At 38.7% G+C, this 22,536-nt stretch overlaps 1 protein-coding gene and 1 non-coding gene across 6 annotated transcripts in view; one reads left to right on the top strand and one right to left on the bottom strand.

Annotated features, from left to right (window-relative positions):
• Nucleotides 1–22,536, top strand: part of NBAS (NBAS subunit of NRZ tethering complex) — a 329,015-nt gene that overhangs the window by 91,861 nt on the left and 214,618 nt on the right. For all 5 annotated transcript variants that reach the window (XM_042933639.1, XM_042933641.1, XM_042933640.1 and 2 more), the window contains 2 exons: nucleotides 318–422; nucleotides 1,039–1,175. In XM_042933639.1, coding sequence (XP_042789573.1) covers nucleotides 318–422; nucleotides 1,039–1,175 — 242 coding nt within the window. The remainder of the gene's footprint in view (nucleotides 1–317; nucleotides 423–1,038; nucleotides 1,176–22,536) is intronic.
• LOC122216703 lies at nucleotides 13,141–13,246 on the bottom strand. The gene has a single exon (XR_006201058.1). It is a non-coding gene; the product is annotated as a U6 spliceosomal RNA (small nuclear RNA).

A 22,536-nucleotide genomic window follows, 5' to 3' on the forward strand; every position in this document is an offset into this window, starting at 1 on the left:
TTGTCCCACACAGCTGTGTATAATGGTTGCTTATTTGTTTTTAGCAGGTGGTGGGTTTTGGTTGTCCTACTCTAATGAATTTTTTACTGCCTATTTCATTTACTTTTTAATTTTCCTTTATATTAACAGCATTTATAAATACAGCCATTTTCAGAATAAAGGCAAGAATGCAGATGTACTACTTCAGTTAACAGTTGATAGTTTAATTAATTCAGGGCTTATTTATTTAGGGAGGCAGAGTTGTAAAGGTTTTTTAATATTTTCTTGTCACCCATATTTAAAAGCCTTTTCATTATTAAGTCGCTCTTTCCCCTCAGGAAATCCTGGGAGTACCTCATGCATCTGAACAGAGATATGATGCTGAATTCTTTAAGAAGTTCAGGAATCAGAATATTGTTCTCTCAGCAAGAACTTATGCTCGGGTAATTTCTTTTTTGTAAATAAAATAATTATGGTTATTAACACTTTCCAAGTCTCTGAGCCGTTTGGTTAATGTTATTGCATGCATTTGCCATTATTTCATTTTTTGTTGTAGTATTAATGTAGAGAAAATGGAACCATATTTAAAAAAAGTTTTTTAATGTTTATTTTTGAGAGAGAGAGAGAGAGTGAGCATGAATGGGGGAGGGCCGGGCTCGGGCAGGGGGGGCGGGCAGAGAGAGAGGGAGACAGAATCTGAAGCAGGCTCCACGTTCTGAGCTGTCAGCATAGAGCCCGATGCGGGACTTCAACCCATGAGCCGTGAGATCGTGACATGAGCCAGAATTGGGTGTTTAACTGACTGAGCCACCCAGGCACTCCTGGACCTATATTTTTAAAAATGTTTATTCATCATTCTGAGTTTTAAAACTAAGTAATTTTCATAGCATTAGATTGAGATACGTGGTGCAGACTAGGAAGAAGTGGAAATATTTCAAAGTACCTTTTATGTCAGAACTGCATAATGAGCTAATTTTAGGTTTTTGGATGTTGTCCTACAAAATCATTCCTTTTTTTCTGAGGTTTACATTGGAAACTTAACCCTTGCCGTTTGTACAGGAAAGTAATGTACAAGCCCTAGAAATTCTGTTCACTTATCATGGATCAGACCTGCTTCCTCATCGCCTCGCGATTCTCTCCAACTTCCCAGAGACCACTTCTCCACATGAATATTCTGTCTTGCTGCCTGAAGCTTGGTATGTGACTTTGTTTACTGAATTTTATCTTCTTTCTAAATAAGAAGTGTTTTGTCTCATGCTGAATAATCTGTATTAAACAAAAGTAATTTTAATGTAATCTTAAACTTTTTTCTGATTATAAAATTATTTCTATTTTATTTTTAAATGATCTCAAAGCCAAAATGCATCTAGCGTAACAGGATGACCTTAATTTAATGAACATGAACTTTTCTTTCTTTCTTTTTTTTTTTTGTTTGCTTTTCTCTGAAAGCTTAAAAAAAAAAAAAGTCTTGATGATAGAAGTGAACAAAAAGAAGCTTGAGGTGCTCTTTTCATCTTCATATTTCTTTTACCCCTGTATAGTGATATGTAAAATGCATTTTGTGAATTTATATTTACAAGTGTTTTAGAATATAATTTATTTTCTGCCCCTTGGCAAAAATAGATCTAATATTAATAGAAATGACTTTTTTCTACTGTAAATTGTTAGTATACATAAAGGGCTATCCCTTAAAAGTAAAGAGGGGCTACTGTTTCAAAAAAAATTTTTAAAGTGATTTGAGTTCCTTTATGGTTGTCGTCTTCTGATGTCTGCTTAACCATACGATTTTCTGAAATTTCAGAATTGGTTTGCAAAATAGTTTTAAATGCCCAGCGCTGGATTATCTCTGAATGCCCGTGGTTCCTTTACTGGAGCTGCCGTTACCAAGTTAAATTGCAAGAAATACGTTAGGTATATCATATTGTAGTGCTGTGGTGTTTTGGGGGGCGGTAATCAGAAGATAAAGTTACGTGGGATCATTGTGTTGGGATGTGTTGCTTAGACAAACTTTGAAAAGATTGGTTTCTTATGAGTCTTTACTTTCTCCATGTGTTTAAAATGAATTTAGTTAAAGTTTTTTTTTTTTTTTTTTTTTTGCTTAATTTTTGTTTCTCAAGGTCATGTTGAGTATATTTTGCTCCAGGTGGAAAACATGAGGAAAAATAATAGGTTTTAACAGTAACCTGTGTCTGTGTCTCCTCGTAATTTTGTGGGACATCCAGCAGGGCGGGGCCTCTTCTAGGAGCCTCTTCCATAAACGTCCTCCTTTTCCCGTGTTCTGATCGTTTTGTTTGGTCTTGTAGCATAACCCCTTTTACAATATATTTCAGTCATTTTCATTTCTGCTCTTCTCCGTCTTGTTCCATCTTTCATAAATATCCAACCCGAAGCCCGAAACCAACTCTTTAAGGCGCAGACCGTCTCTTACTTGGTTTTGGATCCTCGCGGTCCAGGGTTGTACCTGTGTCTGAAAACGTTTGCTGACTGGATAAAGTAGATCCGCCTTGTGGCCGTTTATAAAAGAGATCAAAAGCTGTCCTGACGGGAGTGCGGTAGAATATACTTCACCTTTGACAACGGAGGCGCCCTGGTGAACGTTCCACCAAGGCTCCCACGGCCTTCATTCACCTTCCTTCACAACTCGTTGCTCCTTTAGCCTGTGGGTGAAGCCCTGTTCTTCTACCCTGTTTGAAGTTCTGCTCTAAGGGATGCCTGGATCAGGAAGATCTAGTTATAGGAATTGTTTCCTTTTTGAGGAAGTTTATTCTTGTTTGAATACTTGGTGTTTGTTTATTTTTAAATCACTTTCAAGTCAGATGAACACAAAGTGTCTGTTTTGTTGGAGTATGAGTGTTCCCCTCTACTTCCCCGCTCACTGTTTGCTGAACACCATCCCCGTGCCTGGCACTATGGGAGGGATTCCGAAGCACGTAAAATATTGTTCTTCCACAGGACTAATCAGGTATGTTTTATATATCAACAGAAATTCCTGCTTACAGCATCACGCTTTCAAACTGAGCAAGAAATGAGCCGAAAAGACTCTAGATACATTTGAAGCTTTTTCTGCCTTTTTTTTTTTTTTTTTTAACCCCCTCAGTTGCAGTGTTTGAAAACTAGTAACATGATCTTCCCACTTCCTCATTTACTGCCTTCAAGGACTGTAGAACTTTCTGTGCACATGCCTTTTTTTTTCCTGGCTGTATGTACTGTTCAGCCACAGAGCCCCCGGCTCATCCTGCTTTATAAAGTGCCCTTCATTGTCTCAACTTGTATTTTGCAAGTAATAATGACTTTTCGATAATCTGTTAAATTGCTTTGAAACAAGTCGCTGAACTCTAAATGTGTGGCTCCCAAAATGCAGAATGGCTGTGTAACTTCTGCTCAGTCTTCAGCTTGCTGTCAGGGCAAGGGCATGCAGTCCCCCGTTTTCTCCCTCCTGCCTACACGAGCCTCTCACTGTCCCTTAAATTGCCACCCTGCCTCGGCCGTGGGGTTGGTTTTGTGGCCAGTGTGCCTCCTGCCTGGTGTGCCCTTCTCCTAGATCTTCGTGTGACTGGGCCTCCTACTTCCTTCTGAGTCTCCCCTCAAAGGCTCCCTCTTCAGAAACCCCTTCTCTGACCACTCTCTGCAGGTAGCCTCCGCTCCCTCCCACAGCTTTTGCCCGACCCGGTTTTTCTCCATCGCACTCACACCTAACATATTATGTGGTCGTTTGCCTTCTCCACTTTATCTGATCTCCCTCGGCCATCCTGTTTACGATTTTACCCTCACTTTAAATCCTCCTTTCGTGCTTTAGTTTCTTCCTAGCATTTATCACTCCTACTTTAGTTTGTGTTCTACTCATTTATTTTGTTCCCCCCGCCCCCTGCCCACCCCAGTAAAACAGCAGCCCCAGTAGGACAGGGATTTTGTGTGTTTTCCCTTCCTTACCCGCCCTGCACTTAGAAGATTGCCTGGCACATTGTAGGTACTCAGTAAATACTTGTTGAATGAATGAATGAATATTTGAATATCAAATCCGTAAGGGAAGGACCTCGTGTCTTGTTCTCCTGTGTAGAATGTACATGGGAGGGTAGGTAGCGTTTTGCATTTTAGAGTTCAAGCTGTGTAATATTTTGGAAAGTGATAGTAGGTTATGCCAGCAAATTGACCTGTTACCTACCCTGTGTTGAAATCCAGTAGGCAGAACTTTTGCTTTGACATTTAACCAAAGTTTGGTTAACCAGTTTTGATTTAACCAAATTTGATGATTATGATTGCTGGGAAACTTCTGTGGCATGTGGTATTCTTCTGTTTTATATTGTCATTCTTAAATTGTCATGTGTGTTTGACGATGATGAAATGCGACCAGGTTTTGTTAAACTTTGAAATTACGTTTTCCATCATAGATGCCACATCCTTTTATTAGCTGTCTATCCTATAGCTGTCTATTGCTATAAAATGTTTCCACTTTATAGTGTACTTGACTGTATGAAAGTACAAAGGTGACATTTCTTACTGTCTTCATTAGCTCCCACAATATGTGTTAATAGAGATTTTTATAAAAGAAATTCTTGTTTATTTTGGGGATTTTTGATACTTGTGGCATGTTTTAGAAAGATTATTTAGATTTTTCATTTTATGCCTCTTTCCCTAGTGTAGAATCTTTTCCAGAATGGTGGAAGTAACCTAGTTTAAAAAGTGGTATTTTGAACGGTTGTCTGTTGAAGTAGCGTAGCAGAAGAGGGGTAGGAGCTTTGCTATTAGAGCCCGAGTGCCTAGTTCATGTCTTTGGATAACTTTCTTAAATGCACTTTGGTCTTCTCACCTGTAAAATGGACGTGAATTGTCCTCAGCGTTGTGAGAATGTTTAATGAGCTTATGCATTGCTTGGCACCAAATAAATGCTACTTAAGTGTTAGCAACTATTGTCAGGGTAGAATCCTATATTAGCACCTTGGCCTTGTATACCTCACGTGCTTCCTGTTTTAAACTTATTGGCATATTTTTATAATTCCAGAAAAGTTGAAAATACAGGGAGTTCTGGATACCCTTCACTTAGCTTCCCTTTTCTCCTATATAATCATAGCACATTTGTCAAAACTGAGAACTTATCACTGGAATAGTCAGTTCTGCTATAACATGACCTATACATTCCTAAAATCACTGACTGTGTGGGATCCTGCAGTGAAAACCACAGGGCTTATGGGAACAGTGGGATTAGCGGTCCAGGACTCAAACACTTTGTTCGGAGAAAAAAAGGAACCTAAATGGAAGTCCTAACTAACACTGTTTACATGTGTTAAAGGGTTAATAGGCACACAAATACTAAAATACGGCGCTTATGTTGAAAAAGACCTCAGCAGGACTCTGCACGTGGAAGTGGGTGTCGGGAGAGTTGCAGGTCCTGCGTCACTGGGAAGTGGAGGAAGAGGGTGGTTGGAAGTCTGGTGGCAAGTGGTGTCGCCAGATGTGGACGGGGGCTTCCTAATGTAGTGTGTGATCCGAGGTTGCTGGTGACTGTCCGGGCGTCTCTGCACGCGTAGCCTGACATGGCTGGGTTCGGTTTTCTGTGTGCACCTAGTGTTTCTCGGGGATGAAATTTGGCATCGGCAAACGCAAAACTTGTGTTATGCCCAAGTTGTTCCCTCATATCTATCACTGGAACAAATTTGCATCTTCAAAACAGGATAGCAGAACCGACTGCACGATACTGCTAACTAAATGACAGATTTATTTGGCTATAATTAGTTTTTCTACTAATACGCTTTTTCTGTTTTCGAATCCAATCCAGGATACCACGTTGCATTAAGATTTCATTTGCTTTTAATATGTGGAAATAAACTTCGTTCAACATCTGTCAGTCAGGAAATTCTTTGACACATGTATTTGCTAGATAATGAAAATTGATATTCATATTTATATTCCTGGGTTATTTCCAGAATCAGGAAGGAAAGATTCCATTATTTAGTGTATTTGGGGATACTACTGTATTTAAACTATTTTATAATTGTAAGTGGTAGAACTCTGTTGATGGAAGTAGACTATCCAGCTATCCGGCACACTACATTTGTCTCCTAGACGAGCTGTTACTGTGGTAACTTGGCAGTTAGTTTGCTTATAATTATCTGAGTTTTGTTAATTATTTGGCGATTGGAGGTTGGACCGCGAAAGTGTGCTATAACATGTGGATAGATTGTACTTGTGTGAACCATAAAAAATGTGTTGACGTTTCTAATTTCTTTTCTGAATTTGTGATTGTAAGAATTATTTGTTGACTTCTAATCATTGTCTGCCTTTAGTTCCACAGCAATTTATGTGACGTACCGTTAAGGCTAACATCCAAAGGGGCTGGCTAAAAGATGTGAAGTGATCAGCTATTTAGATCATCTAGGAGGTCAGCCGCATCCCATGTCAGTATATACCTGGCTATTTAGAAACTGCTCTTTTTCTAGAGCATAGAAATTGGAAACCACTTTCGCCTGCATTCCTTTGGAGCCACTTTGCAAAAACAGCATAAGTTGTACGAGCACCTAATGGGCAGAAGCATTCTTCCTGTGACCTGCAGACCTGGGATCTTTTTGTGCCGCGCGTACTTTAACTCGTGTTTGTCCCTGACATTTTATTCCCTTGCGAACCCTGAGTCATTCCTGCTTTTCCTAGGCCTGAATCCCTTTCTGGTGCTCTCTGCCCCACTTGGTAACGCAGCATGATGATAGACCGATTGTGTTCTTCATTAGTCCGATTCAGAATGACTAGATCTGTCTTGCATTTGTAAATCGTATTTTGAGCTTTGCATATTTTTGGCTTTGTTAAGTGCAGGGACTTTTAAGACCATTTGACCATTATAAGGCTTTTGTTTTATTTTTCAAGAAAAAATTTTTAATTGTAAAAAAACATACAACATCAGATTTACCATTTTAACCATTTTTCAGCATACATTTCCATAGTAGGTCTGTTCACCTTGTTCAACCAATTTCCAGAACTCTTTTTACCCTCATGAAACTCTGCACCCGTTAAACAACTCTCATTTTCTGCCCAACCCAGCCCCTGACCACCAGCATTCTGCTCAGTGTCTGTGTGAAGTTGCTTACTCTTGGGTGCCTCATAAAAGTGGAGTCATGCAGTACTTGTCTTTTTATGATTCTTTTATTTCACTTAGCATAATATCCTCAAGGCATACTCCTATACTTTCAGTGAAATTAATATTACAATTAAATAGGGCTTAGAGTGGCTTGCCATCTCTGGGTCATGTTTCTGTTTATGCTGCGAAAGTACTTCTCAAACAAAGACTAGGATGAGGACGAACTAACTCTAGTTTGAGATGCAAGGTTACATTACCATTATTGCTGGACTTGCTGTGGAGAGCCTCTTCTCCATCTCTTGGTGATAAATAGGGTGTGCAAACTGAAGGGAACTTGGAATATATCTAAGATGTATCTAATATATCTTCTAACACTTGTGTTTGAATAGCCACACATGGAGCCTTTTTCTGTAATTACAATAACATAAAAATTAGGTCCTAAAATAGCAAAACATCAATATGCATTTTATTAAAATTCCAAGTAGGACAGATTTGATTTAGGTCAAATTGATTTGCCTTATAACTTAAATGATTAGTAATTTGTCCTTAAAGAGATCAGATGACATTATTTCCATTCTTCACAACTGAAAGATTAGGCAGAAGTTTACTTTTTTAAATTAATTAATTAATATTTAAAAATATTTATTTTTAATATACATCCAAGTTAGTTAGCATATAGTGCAATAATGATTTCAGGAGTAGAATCCAGTGATTCATCCTTTACATATAATGCCCAGTGCTCATCTCAAGAAGTGTCCTCCTTAATGCCCCTTGCCCATTTAGCCCACCCACCGCCGATACCCCCTCTAGCAACCCTCAGTTTGTTCTCAGTATCTAAGAGTCTCTTATGGTTTGTCCCCATTCCTGCTTTTATATTATTTTTGCTTCCCTTCCCTTACGTTCATCTGTTTTGTATCTTAAATTCCACGTATGAGTGAAGTCATATGATACTTGTCTTTCTCTGACCAATTTGATAGTGACCATGATACGCTCTAGTTCCATCCACGTTGTTGCAAATGGCAAGATTTCATATGTATATATATATACCACATCTTCTTTGTCCATTGATCTGTCAGTGGACATTTGGGCTCTTTCCATACTTCGGCTGTCATCGATAGCGCTGCTATGCACATTGGGGTGCATGTGCCCCTTCAAAACAGCACACCTGTAGTCTTTGGATAAATACCTCGTAGTGCAATTGCTGGGTCATAGGGTAGTTCTGTTTTTAATTACTTGAGGAACTTCCATACTGTTTTCCAGAGTGGCTGCACTAGTTTGCATTCCCACCAGCAGCGCAAAAGGATTCCTCTTTCTCCATATCCTCGCCGACATCTGTCATTGCCTGAGTGGCTAATTTTAGCCATTCTGACTGGTGTGAGGTGGTATCTCATTGTGGTTTTGATTTGTATTTTCCTGATGATGAATGATGTTGAACATTTTCTCATGTGTCTCTTAACCATCTGGATGTCTTCTTTGGAAAAGTGTCTCTTCATGTCTTTTGCCCATTTCTTCACTGGATTATTTGTATTTTGGGTGTTGAGTTTGGTAAGTTCTTTATAGATTTTGGATACTAACCCTTTATCTGATATGTCATTTGCAAATATCTTCTCCCATTCTGTTGGTTGCCTTTTAGTTTTGCTGATTGTGTCCTTTGCTGTGCAGAAGCTTTTTATTTTGATGAAGTCCTAATAGTTCAATTTTGTTTTTGTTTCCCTTGTTGTGCAGAAGCTTTTTATCTTGATGAGGTCCTAATAGTTCATTTCTGCTTTTGTTTCCCTGGCCTCCGGAGACATGTTGAGTAAGATGTTGCTGCGGCTAAGGTCAAAGAAGTTTTTGCCTGTTTTCTCCTTTAGGATTTTGATGGCTTCCTGTCTTAAGTTTAGGACTTTCATCCATTTTGAGTTTATTTTTGTGTATGGTGTAAGAAAGTGGTCCAGGTTCATTTTTCTGCATATTTCTGTCCAGTTTTCCCAGCACCATTTGCTGAAGAGACTGTCTTTATTCCACTGGATATTCTTTCCTGCTTTGTCAAAGATTAGATGGCCAGAGGTTTGTGGGTCCATTTCTGGGTTCTCTGTTCTTTTCCATTGATCTGTCTGTTTTTGTGTCTTCACATAAAACTGTCTTCATAATTACAGCTTTGTAATACATCTTGAAGTCCAGAACTGGGATGCCTCCAGCTTTGGTTTTCTTTTTCAGGATTGCTTTGGCTTTTTGGGATCTTTTTTGGTTCCATACAAATTTTAGGATTGTTTGTTCTAGCTCTGTGAAGAATGTTGGTGTTATTTTGATAGGGATTGCATTGAATATGTAGATTGCTTTGGGTAGTATCGACATTTTAATAACATTTGTTCTTCCAATCCATGAGCATGGGGTATTTTTCCATTTTTTTTGTGTCGTCTTCAGTTTCTTTCATAAGTTTTCTATAGTTTTCAGCATATAGATTTTTCACCTCTTTGGTTAGGTTTATTCCTAGGTATTTAATGGTTTTTGGTGCAATTGTAAATGGAATTGATTCCTTGATTTCTCTTTCGGCCACTTCATTATTGGTGTATAGAAACGCAACCAATATCTGTACATTGATTTTATGTCCTACAACTTTGCTGAATTCATGGATCAGTTCGAACAGTTTTTGGTGGAGTCTTTTGAGTTTTCCCCGTGGATTATTATGTCATCTGTGAAGAGTAAAAGTTTGACTTCTGCTTTGCTGATTTGGATGCTTTTTGTTGCTTGGTGTTGTCTGATTGGTGAGGCTAAGACTTCCAACACTATGTTGAATAACATTGTTGAGAGTGGACATCCCTGTCATGTTAGCGGTGGGTTTTTCATATATGGCTTTTATGATCTTGAGGTATGATCCTTCTATTTCTATTTTCTTGAGGGTTTTTATCAAGAAAGGATGCCATGTTTTGTCAAATGCTTTCTCTGCATCTATTGAGAGGATCATGTGGTTCTTATGCTTTCTTTTATTGATGTGATGTGTCACATTTTTTTGCGGATATTGAACCAGCCCTGCCAGGTATAAATCCCACTTGATTGTAGTGAATAATTCTTTTAATGTGTTGTTGAATCTGGTTGGCTAGTATGTTGCTGAGAATTTTTGCATCCGTGTTCATCAGGGAAGTTGGTCTATAGATCTCATTTTTAGTGGGGTCTTGGGTTTTGCAATCAAGGTAATGCTGTAATGCTGGCCTTGTAGAACGAGTTTGGACGTTTTCCTTCCATTTCTATTTTTTGGAATATCTTCAAAAGAGTAGGTGTTAACTCTTCTTTAAATGTTTGGTAGAATTCCCCTGGAAAGCCATCCAGCCCTGGATTCTTGTTTTTTGGGAGATTTTTGATTCCTCATTCAATTGCTTTACTGGTTATCCATCTGTTCAAATTTTCTGTTTCTTCCTGTTTCAGTTTTGGTAGTTTACATGTTTCTAGGACTTTGTCCATTTCTTCCAGATTGCCCAACTTATTGGCATATAATTGCTCATAATATTCTCTTATTATTGGAAGGAAAGCCTTCTTGGAAGAGGGAAGGTTTTCTCTAGATCTTGAAAGTTGAGTGTGATTTTGATATTGGGAAGTTCAAAGAGGAAAGAGTCATCTGAATATTTAACATGAAGTTGTTTTACCTACCCAGTCTTTACCTGAGTCTTTACCTGTGTTATACTGTTTAGTCACAGGGTACAAAAGATGTTGCCAATTAATTTGTTAGTTGAAATGAATTAATGCAGAGGATTTCCAGTAAAACAATCAGGAATCTCTTTTTATGTTTTTATGTAGCTTGCTCTTGTTCGTAAAGGTTTATTTTTTCTCCTCTGAAATTTTTAAAAAGTGGTTTCTGTTGGTCATTCTATTGGTCATTCCCACCATATTTTTGTTGTTGTAATGGAAATATTATCTAAACTGTAGCCTGGATGATGAAATAATTATGGAAAAAATTGGGGCATTGCATTCATTTGTTTGATTCTCAAGAGAAAAATAAAAGTGTTTCTTTTCCCTTTCACATTGAAAAGTTGATTAGTTACCTAATCAGAATTCAATTCCCGTATGTACAGTTTATTTCTGAACTGCTGTGAACAAAGAACAATACATTGGGTTGTATTTAGGCTTAGAATAAGTATCTGGTCTTCTGTGGTGACTGTCAGTACAGAAGAATATAGAGTCCTCTACAAATGTTGGATATGTTGGCACTTTCTGGATCCAAGGATAACTTGGCGTTTGGATCAGAAAGGAAAGGCTCGTCACCTCAACTGTCTGGGAATAGGGTCTGGGGCTGGAAGTGGGGCAATTGGTTTGCATGTCTCCTGGCACTGTGGGCACGTTAGATCTTGACTCCATTAGTTTTTGTCTTTCTGATTATTTAAAACCACAAAATGGATTTAGGACAATTTCCTTGATTAAGAAGGTAGAAGTGAATCTTATTTCAGAGGAATTTGTATGGGCCTTGGATAGTGTGTTGATACTTGTTGTGTATTTGGTACTCTGAGAAGTACTAAAGAAATAAAGGTGTACTGATTTGTTCATTTCCTGTTTGGAGCATGGGACTCTTTTTTTTTTTTTAATTTACAAACCAGTTTTACGTTTCACATGTAATTCTCACAGCATGTTTATGGGATAAGCAGAGAAGGGATTGCTATTCCTGCCTTCAGGCAGAAAATTTGAAAGGCATTAGTTGAAATATATGCTGAAATAGGGAATTATTTTAAAAATAATTTTAATTGCATTATCATTTTACATATGTATATGTAACATTGTCCAATGTTTTTAATATGGCTTAATACAGTTAAAGTTTCTGATTTATTTGAAATTAAGATCTTTTTGAGGGGGCACTTTTTTTTTTAAACTAATACATTCTCCTAAAAATCTGTTACTAAATTCAGCATTAGCTAGTGGTAATGATACTCTTTTCATGGAGATGAGATTTTTCTTTCATTATTCATTTTCCTCCAAAGTTTAAGTCTCCTGACCAATAATTCAGTACATGTGATCCTTAAGTAGATTATAACATCTTCTGAATGGTTGAATTACCTTAGGGAAATAGTCCCTATAATTCTTCTTGATCACACAATGTCTTTTCCAGTCAAGATTTCATTAATATGTAAATACTTGTCTGTAACAGCAGTGAATCTCTTTATCACACTATATTTAATTAACATATAAATAACCCTGTGAGACACTTTCCCAATTTCTGATATAGGCAAGCCTGTTTAAATATTGTATTTGTAATAAGAAAAATTCTATTAAGAATCAAATTCATATTTCATACACAAAGTGTATGCATTATTTTAAGAAATGTTTTGACCTCCATGTGTACTCCATTTTTAATCCTAAAAGTTTAGCTACTATTTGTAATGACTGTAGGAGAAAAACTCCATGACATATGTAAATGTCACGTGACATGGCACTGACACGCATCAGTTTCTTCAGGTGTGGAATGGGGACTTTGTGGAGGTATTGTGATGGTTAAGTCATCGAAGAGAGCTGTCGTCTGTCACTGTTGCTGGCATGTCCCTGGCGTTCAGCATACAGCAGTGATTGTAGTAGCAGAGGATAAAGGAGTAACAGTGACAGCAGCCGTACCGGTGTTTTGGGTACATGTCGATAAGAATGTTAGTTACGGATATCTTTCAGCTTCTAGTGCACTGATGAATAAACAGAATGTGTATAACAGGGAGTATTCCTCCCTGATGACACTGATGCTGGGATTGCTCCTCTGGGACAGGACCCCTTATCCTCGTATCAGGTACCCGAGTTTCCAAATGATCACTCCAGAAGTTGCTTAGCGAACCTTATTTCCAATGCAGTTAAAGGTTTTAATTTCATTTTTGATTGAATGATACATACAGGAAAACGAACAAATCGTAAGTGCACAATTTGCTGGATATTTGGATGAGACCAAGAAAGACGTTATCATCATCTCTTACCCCCTCTCCTGTTACCATCTTGCAGTCCTCTCATCCGAGAGGACCGCTTGTCCTGACTCCTGACGTCACAGCCTAGTTTCATCTGTGAAAGAAACGGAGTGGCTTGTAAGCACTGTTCTCCCCTCTCAACAGAGATCCGATTTCTTCTTCTTCTTTTTTTTTTCTTTTTATATCTTGTTGGAAAAAACAGACCGCTTCATGAGTTTGGGCGTCATTCTTGTGAAGCGGCCATGCTGATCTTCTCTGTATCGTCCCGATTGCAGTATATGTGTCACAAAGCGAGCACCAGAGATGAGATTTCTGATGTCCTTCAGATTGAATACCTTTCTAATGCTGGATGTACATTGATATTTTCGTTCTTTTATATTTAAAGTGTGTTTCTTATGGACAGAATATACAGTTGACCCTTGAACAATGTGGGTGTTAGGGGCACTGACACCCCGTATGGTAAAAAAAAAAAAATCCACATTTAAATTTTGATTCCCTCCAAACTTAACTACTCATAGTCTACTGTTGAGTGGAGCACTTACCAATAACAAAAACAATCAATTAACACACATTGTATGTTGTCTATATTATATACCGTATTCTTATAATAGGGTAAGCTATGGAGAGAAAATGTTATTTTAAAAATCCTCAGAGAAAATAGTTATAGGACTAGATTGTATTTATCAGAAAAAATCTATATAAGTGTGCCCACGTAGTTTGAACCGGCGTTGTTCAAGGGTCGACTATAATTGAATCTTGCTGTTTTATCTAATCGGGGAATCTCTGCCTTTTGATGGTCATGCTTTGGCTGTTTATATATAATGCATAGTTCAGTATGGTTCAGTTTAAAGCTAACACTTTGGTATCGGTTTACCACTTGTTCCATTTTTTCTTTGCTTGCCTTTTTCTCTTTTCCTGCCCGTTTTAAGTTTATTTATTTATTTATTTTGTGATAGAGACAACCAGTGTGGAAGGGGCAGAGAGAGAGGGGGGGCAGAGGACCTGCAGCCAGCTCTGTGCTGACAGCAGAGACTCTGATGTGGGGCCCGAACTCCCGAACCGTGAAATCATGACCTGAGCTGAAGTCTGACGCTTAACCGACTGAGCCACCCAGGCACCCCTCCTGCTTTCTTTTGAACTGGTTCTTTTTAGAATTCCATTTAATCTCCCTTATTGGGTTATTAGCTATACTTTCTTTTTTGGTGATTGCTGTAGTGTTTACACTTCTGTAGTTATGATAGTCTACTGTCAAATAGTATAATAGAACTTCAAGTATAAGATGAGAACCTTACCACAGTATTTTTCCATTTTCTCCCTGCTGGCTTTTGAATAACTGTTGTCATATATTTAACTTTTATATATGTTATGAACTATACCTTTTTTATCATTTTTGCTTTAATGAGTAAAAATGGGGGCTCCTGGGTTCTTCAGTCAATTAAGCATTTGACTCTTGGTTTTGGCTCAGGTCATGATCTCATGATTCTTGGGTTGGAGCCCCACGTTGGGCTGTGTGCTGCCAATGTGGCGTGTGCTTGGGATTCTCTGTCACTCTCTCTCTCTGCTCCTCCCCCTCCTCTTTCTCTCTTTCTTTCTCTCTTTCTCTGTCTCTCAAAATAAATGGATAAATTAAAAAAAAAAAAAACAACTAAGGGGTGCCTGGGTGGCTCAGTTGGCTAAGCATCTGACTTCAGTTCCGGTCATGATATTGAGGTTCATGAGCTCGAGCTCCACGTCGGGCTCTGTGCTGACAGCTCAGAGCCTGGAGCTTGCTTGGGATTCTGTGTCTCCCTCTCTCTTTGCCCCTGCCCTGCTAGCATGCTTGCTCACTCACTCTCTCTCAAAGATAAACATTAAGAAATAAAATAAGAATGAAATATAAAAAATTAAAAATGTGTTTTATATTTGCACATGTATTTACTGTTCTGCTGCTCTTCATTGCTTTTAGTAGATCCAAATTTCTATCTGGTATCAATTTTGTTCGGTCTGAAAGACTCTGTTTGGCATCTCTTGCAGGGCTAATCTGCTGGTGATGCGTTCTCGGCTTTTGTATGCCCAAGGAAGTCTTTCTTTTGCCTTTGTTTTGGAAAATGCTTTTGCTGGGTGTGGGATTCGAGGCTGTCACTTTTCTCCTGTTAGTCTTTCAAGGGTTTCCTTGCACTGTCATCTCCCGTTGTCCTTCATGAGGTCGGTTGTCATTCTTAACTGTGCATTTTTACAGCATGGGTCTTATTTTCTTTGGGTGCTTTTAAGATTTTCTTCATAACTCGTTTTGAGCTGTTTGATTATGATGCTCCTTGACGTGGTTTTCATCGTGTTTATTCTCATTGCTCCTGATTGAGTTTTCTTGGATCTACACCCAATTTAGGAGTTACGTGCTTAGTACTTCTTCAGATACTGTTTCTCACTCCACCTCCCCTCCTTAAAACACACCCTCTTTTCTGGGCCACCACTTCCATGTGTGCTGGCCACTTGATCTTGTCTTACAATTCATTTTTTTTTTTTTCGGTGTTTTTCTGCATTTCATTTTGAATAGTTTCTATTACTATGTCTTTGTAAATAGGTTGCTTCTGCAATGTCTGCTATTAATGCTATCAGTGCATTTTTCATCTCTGCTGCTGAATTTTCATTCCTTGGAGTATGATTTGGATTTTTAAAAAATTCTTTATGTCTACCACATGGTATATTGGTGTTTTAAATAAATTGGTAATTGTCCTGGTTACAGGCCATAATTTCCTGCTTTTTTACATATCTGGCATTTTTGATTGGATGCTGGACATGTGGGTTTGTTCATCTCACTAGTTGAGTTCCTATCCCAGTTGTTATGGAACATACTTTGTCCTTTCCCATAATGCACTTTTATTTAGTCACACTGTGTGTGTGTGCTCTAAAGTTAGCTTCTCTGTGAAGTTGGTCCAAAAGGATTTCTTAATTTACGATGGGTTAAATTAATCTGTAATGGGTTTCCTTAATCTGAAAATTATAGAAAATGACCTAGCAATACAGGTATAGGGCTATTTATTTGATATTTTTTGTTAGTGAATAACTTGGAGCCTGTTTTTATTCCAGGGTCAACTCCCTTGCCTCTTCCTGTACTTCTTGTTTCCGATTGGGTGAATGAGTACTTATTAAGTAGTAGGAATCTATATTAAAAAATATAAGACCGGGGCTGCTGGGTGGCTCAGTCAGTTAAGCCACCAACTCTTGATTTCGGCTCAGGTAACAGTCTTGGCAGTTTGTGGGTTCAAGCCCCGCATTGGGCTCCGTGCTGACAACACGCGGAGCATGCTTGGGATTTTCTCCCTCTCCTCTCTCTCTGCGCCTCCCTCGCTCTCACGTGCTCACTTACTCTCTCAAAGTAAATAAATAAGGGGCGCCTGGGTGGCTCAGTCGGTTGAGCGTCTGACTTCGGCTCAGGTCATGATCTCGCAGTCCGTGGGTTCAAGCCCTGCGTCGGGCTCTGTGCTGACAGCTCGGAGCCTGGAGCCTGTTTCAGATTCTGTGTGTCTCCCTCTTTCTCTGACCCTCCCCTGTTCATGTTCTCTCTCTGTCTCAAAAATAAATAAATGTTAAAAAAAATAAAAAAATAAAATAAATAAATAAAACTTAAAAAAGAAATGCCATTTCCTCCGAATTCTCCAACACGTTGCTTTCTTTCTCTTCCTACAATCTCTAGTTTAACTTTGAACTTCATCAGCAGTAGAGATGTATTAGAATTACTTGCACTACAGTACCTGGACCATTGTCTTCTAACCACAGCCTGTGCAATTGACACGAGAGCCTCTCCCTCTTCATTTCTGGGGTTCTCATTTCTTTAGATGCGACTGTAAATCAGTCTGCAGTGTAATTTGGCCTAGACCCAAAGAACTCATGATGGAAAGGCTGTGGATAGACAGATGTACAGCAACATCTTAAGGCAAACCACCTTTGTGCTTCTTTGTCTAAAGCTTAGGACATTTCACATCTCTGTGCTTATGCGTACTCATACACATAGGCCCAGAGTCACCTGCAATTTATAGTATTACAGTGTTCCTGAGGGCACGATATACAATAGGAATTTGTACAGTCCATTGCAGAAATCTTAAATCAGAAACATTTGAAAGAACACTAAAGTACATTGTCTAAATCTTTAGCCACAGAGCAAGCATAATGATCTTAAGCTGTAAATACCCCTGTAGTTCAGTGGTTGTTTTTGTTTACTTATTTATTCAAATTCGTCCGTTGGTCCTTCAGTTTGTCCATCTATCCATCCATTAAGTATTTAGTGAGCTTTCCGTGAATGCCAAGTATTGTACTAAGAATATAAAAATGACTAACACTTGGAAAGAACTTATAGTTTAGTGAAGGAGCAAGACACAAGTAAATAATTGTGCATATCTTACTTATGATGAGGCTATATCTCGATAAACCCATTGCTGAAAATACTAAGTCAAAAATGCATTTAATACACCTAACCTACTGAACATCATAGCTCACATTAGCCTTCCTTAAGCATGTTCATAACACTTAATGCTAGCCTCCAATTGAGCAGAATCATCTAACACAGGACTGTCTTATGATAAAGTGGTGAGCCTCCTCATGTAATTTATTGACTACCGTACTGAAAGTGAAAAACAGAATGGTCACATGATTACAGAAGGGTTGTAAGTAAATTGGTGGTTTATCCTCCGTGATCGCTTGGTGGACTGGGAGCTGTGGCTCCCTGCCGCCATCCAGGATCATGAGAGAGGACCATTACCGCATGGCCCTAGCCCAGGAAAAGACCCGACTTCAAAATCCAAAGTACAGCTTCTACCAAGTGCATATCCCTTTCACACCATCGTAGAGTAAAATAATTATAAATTGAACCATTCCAAGTGGAACCATCTATCTGTAATTCTGTGCAATGACAGCAGTAACGGGAATACATACAAAGCTTAGTCTTACGGAAGAAAGTCAGGGAGGCTTGATCTGGGAACATCACAGAAGGTTTCAGTTTTTTTTCTCTTCTAATGATCACTGCATTGATTGGCCCAATTAAAGACAACATTGTAAATATGCATTCCGTGGACCAAGACTACTTTTCTATCCATTCAGATCAGGTTAAAGTGCTGAATTTATAATTTTTATGAGTCTTTAAATATCAATCTACATTTTTTTCTTCCTGTTGCCACTGTATACAACTTGGCTTCCGAAGTGTAAATTTTTCTTTTTTTTTTTTTTTTTGAAGAGTTTTTCAAGAGTTAGAGTAACACAGTGCTTCCCTTGTGAAACATTGCTAATTGCTTGATTGAATCACTTTGCTGAGATTTTTCTGTAAGTGAGGTACTGAGGGTGTAAAGTGCCCCTACCCTGAAACCCATGTGTACAGATAATCTGAGTAGCAGTGAGGTGTATGCTGTAAAGGAATCAGTCCTAGCTATGTCGTCTTAATTGACTTTTATAGATTTCATTTATTGGTCAGATTAATTTTTTTCCTTTTTTAAGTTGAAATATAGTTGACACACGCTGTGGGTCAGATTAGTTTCAATGTCAAATTAGTTTCACAACATAGTGATTTGACACATTTATACATTATGCTGTGCTCACTGCAGTGTGCTTATCGTCTGTCCCCATACAGCACTGTTACAATACCATGGACTATATTCCCTGTGCTGTGCCTTTATTCCCGTGACTGATTCACTCCGCATCTGGAAGTCTGGATCTCCTACTCCCCTTCACCCATTTTGCCCATCCCCCACCCACCTCCCCTCTGGTAGCCATCAATTCTCTGTATTTATGGGTCTGTTTCTACTTTTCCTTTGTGTATTCATTTGTTTTGTTTTTCAGATTCCACATATAAGTGAAATCATATGGCATTTATCTTTCTCCGTCTCACTTACTTCACTGAGCACAAAACCCTCTAGGCCCATCCGTGCTGTCACAAATGTCAAGATCTCAACCTTTTTTAATGGCTGAGTAATATTCGTGTGTGTGTGTGTGTGTACAGTCTTCTTTATCCGTTTATCTATTGATGGACCCTTGGGTTGCTTCTGTATCTTAGCTATTGTAAATAATGCTGCAGTAAGCATAAGGGTGCACATATCCTTTCAAATTAGTGTTTTCATTTTCTTTGTGTAAATTTGCAGTAATGGAATTACCGGATCATATAGTTTTGAGGAACCTCCATAGTGTAATCCACATTGACTACGCCTGATTTGCATTCCCACCAACAGTGCATGAAGAAGGGTCTTTTTTCTCCCCATCCTTGCCAACACTTGTTATTGCTTGTCTTTTTGAGTCTAGCCATTCTGACACATGTAAGGTGATATCTCATTGTGGTTTTGATTTGCATATCCCTGATGATTAGTGATATTGAGCAATTTTTCATGTGGTTCAGACTAAGTTTTGTATTTTGACTAAATCTTACCTTTCCAGTTCTTAAGGGTTTTTGTTGTTGTTGTTGTTGTTGTTTGTTTTTGAGAGCTCCGATTTTAGAATTAAGATAACATCACTGGATCCGTTCCTACTGATAAATCATTTATGCATTCACTCAGTAAGTCAGTGAAGATTTTTGAGTCCATGTAGTTTACTTTTCTGCAAATTTATAATTGTAATATGTAGCTTATGGGGTGTTTGAGGAGGAAATGAAATAATGCGTTTATAAATTATTATTCATGTAATACTATGCCTATATTACTACTAGGAGTTGTGATGGATGCGAAGGAGTACTTACAAGAATGGAATATTTACATTAAAATTTTTTAAATTTATTTTTGAGAGAGTGAGTGAGTGGGGGAGGGGCAGAGAGAGAGAGGGAGACAAAGAGGACCTGAAGCCGGCTCTGCACTGACAGCAGACAGCCCATTGTGGGGCACGAACTTGGAAACTGTGAGACCACGACCTGAGCTGAAGTCGGACACTTAACTGACTGAGCCACCCGGGGTTCCCCTGGAATATTTACTTTTAATGGGGAAACAAAATATATACTAGGAACTTAAGAACATAATAGAGAAGTACTCCAGGAAAATCAGAGAAGAAGGTACCACCTGTATATTATCATAAGGTTAAATAGGAGTAAATGCCAGATGAATTGTCTAGTTATTAATAGTGAGAATTTAGGAAGAAAGCAATCTGGCCTGGGATGGTCTGAGAACATCCGTGAGAGGCGGGGATTTGAGCTGGAACAGGTGGGAGTCAGATGGGTAGGATATCCTAGTGCATGAGAACGCAGGCTCTGGAACCAGGCTGTTGGGTTCAAATCCAGCTGCAACTGTTAGTTGTGTGACTTTGCACCTTAGTAAACATCTCTGTGCCACTGTTTTCTCTCCTGTAAAAGGGCAAAGATAATGTCTGTCTCTTGAGACTGTTGACTTCATGTATTCATGAATATGTATAATTGCTTAGAACTTTGTATTTGTGCTCATACATAGTAAGCATTATGTCTGAAATGTCCATTCAATGTAGGTCTAGAGGTAGGACTATGCACGATCTTGAAGGGTGTCAGTGGGGAAATTACACTTCCTGTGGCTTGGGATCTGCACAGGCATTATTTTGCCATTTTATTTGGTTATATGAATAAAAGGAAGATAAAAAAATTCTTTTCCTCTCTAATCCTTTTGTTCAAAGTCTCTTAGCACCAAAACCTTACAAAGGTCAGAGCTTGTAATATACGGTGATACAATTCATAAACATTTTGGTACATTTCTTTAGTTTTGTAGTTGATAAATTCAGATGTCATATACTTCTATCTTTGTCCTGGAAGGTTTTTCTGGTTTAATTAATAGACCAAAGGAGATTTGTCAGGGTCTTGTTATCTTCAAGTAATGTGAAAGGAGAGTTTTGCTTTTATTCTCTCTACTGGTTTTATGTCAGTCTAAGTAACAGAACAGGGAGTGAAATTGGATTTCTCTTGTGTTACTTCCCTGATGGTAGTTGACATGTGTAGTTTTGGGTCTCCCCGGGATGAGGATCGTCCTCATCAATCCTTAGTTGGCTCTTAGACCTCAGATCTTTCGGTATCATCACATGTGATATAGGTTCTCCCCTTACTGCATGAAATCCTGGCAGTGCTGAAACTATAGTTGAGTTTATGCTACAAATGAAAGTCATAACTTACCAGTTTTAGGTTGAGCACTTATTTCCGATAGGTGCAATATTATAAATATAAATATGAAAATCATCATAAAAATAAAAAAATAGAAACATTTATAAATATTGGTTGTGTGTAGCACCAAATGCTGAATGTAAAAATTACTACATAAATGTTTTGTTTGGGGGATTTTTTTTTTTAATGTTGTCTGTTTTAGCTTATTCTTAGTGAAATATATGCCATTGAAGTTGGGTTTGAGAATGCCTTTTTTTCTCCTAGTAACTTTCCTTATAGCAAACATGAGTATTCGTTGTTCGGGGACCTTGAGTGCCTCTTCCTCAAAATCAGGGCCCTCTGTCCAAGGGACAGGTGACGGAGGTGGTGGTGTAGGGGATAGTTTTCCTATCACTGACCTCTCTCTTCTGTCGCCCCTTGTTTTATTGACAGCAAACATCTCTGTGAAGAGTAGCCTTTTTTTTTTTTTTTTAATGTTTATTGATTTTTGAGATAGAGAGAGACAGAGCATGAACGGGGGAGGGTCAGAGAGAGAGAGACACAGAATCTGAAACAGGCTCCAGGCTCTGAGCTGTCAGCACAGAGCCCGACACTGGGCTCGAACTCACGGACCGTGAAATCATGACCTGAGCTGAAGTCGGCCGCTTAACCGACCGAGCCACCCAGGCGCCCCAAGAGTAGCCTTTCTTAACCTTTCTGACAGTTTCGTGCTTTGGAGTTTGTGGCTTTCCCTTAAGTGTCAGTGATTTTACAGACCAGTTCTCCTCAGAAATAATCAAGCCACCCTTTGCCTGTGGTAAAAAATTTATCTTCAAACTTTGCGTTAAGCATTTGGGAGAAAGATGATGCCTTTTGGTTATTGTTGCTCATTTCTGCCTCATCGATCAGCTCATCACTTCTTATCACTGCACATTGCGTTGGCCAGGTGCCATCTATGGAGGCCGGTGTCCGCAGACTTTATTGCACTTGTTAGGTATTTGTCAGTATAATCATTGATGTTATTTATGTGGTGTTACTACTCATCATCAGGTAGATCTTGAAACGTCACCCAGTTACATAGATCTTGTACTTCACTGCCCATGAAAACCTTGCTGGTGTTGGGAATAATGATGCTTTTTTTAATGGTTGGACACTTTTTATATACCAGGTACTACTCTAAAGTCTCTAGATGTACTAATTTGATTCTTCCCAAACCCAAGTGAGTCTAATACTATTATTCTATTTCACTCATGGGGAAATTGAGGCACAGGCAGGTTGAATAACTTGATCAAGACCTCACAGCTGTGCAGGGTGGCGTTCTGTCACAGAGGTTAGACTTTGGAGAGCATTCTCCTAATTATAATGGATTACAGTTCAAGAATGTTTGTCTAGTTTTGTCTTCATTTGGGGCAGATAATATTACAGTATTTAACAAATAGAGTACACAGGTGGGTCCCAGGGGTATAGCTGGTGGGGACAGGGGGAGAGTCCAAGTCCTGGAGTGGTGGTGTTTTCACTGTGGTCTCTCTCACACATTGCTAACATCC

The sequence above is a fragment of the Panthera leo genome, chromosome A3 (assembly GCF_018350215.1).
Source record: "Panthera leo isolate Ple1 chromosome A3, P.leo_Ple1_pat1.1, whole genome shotgun sequence".
Classification (NCBI taxonomy): Eukaryota; Metazoa; Chordata; class Mammalia; order Carnivora; family Felidae; genus Panthera; species Panthera leo.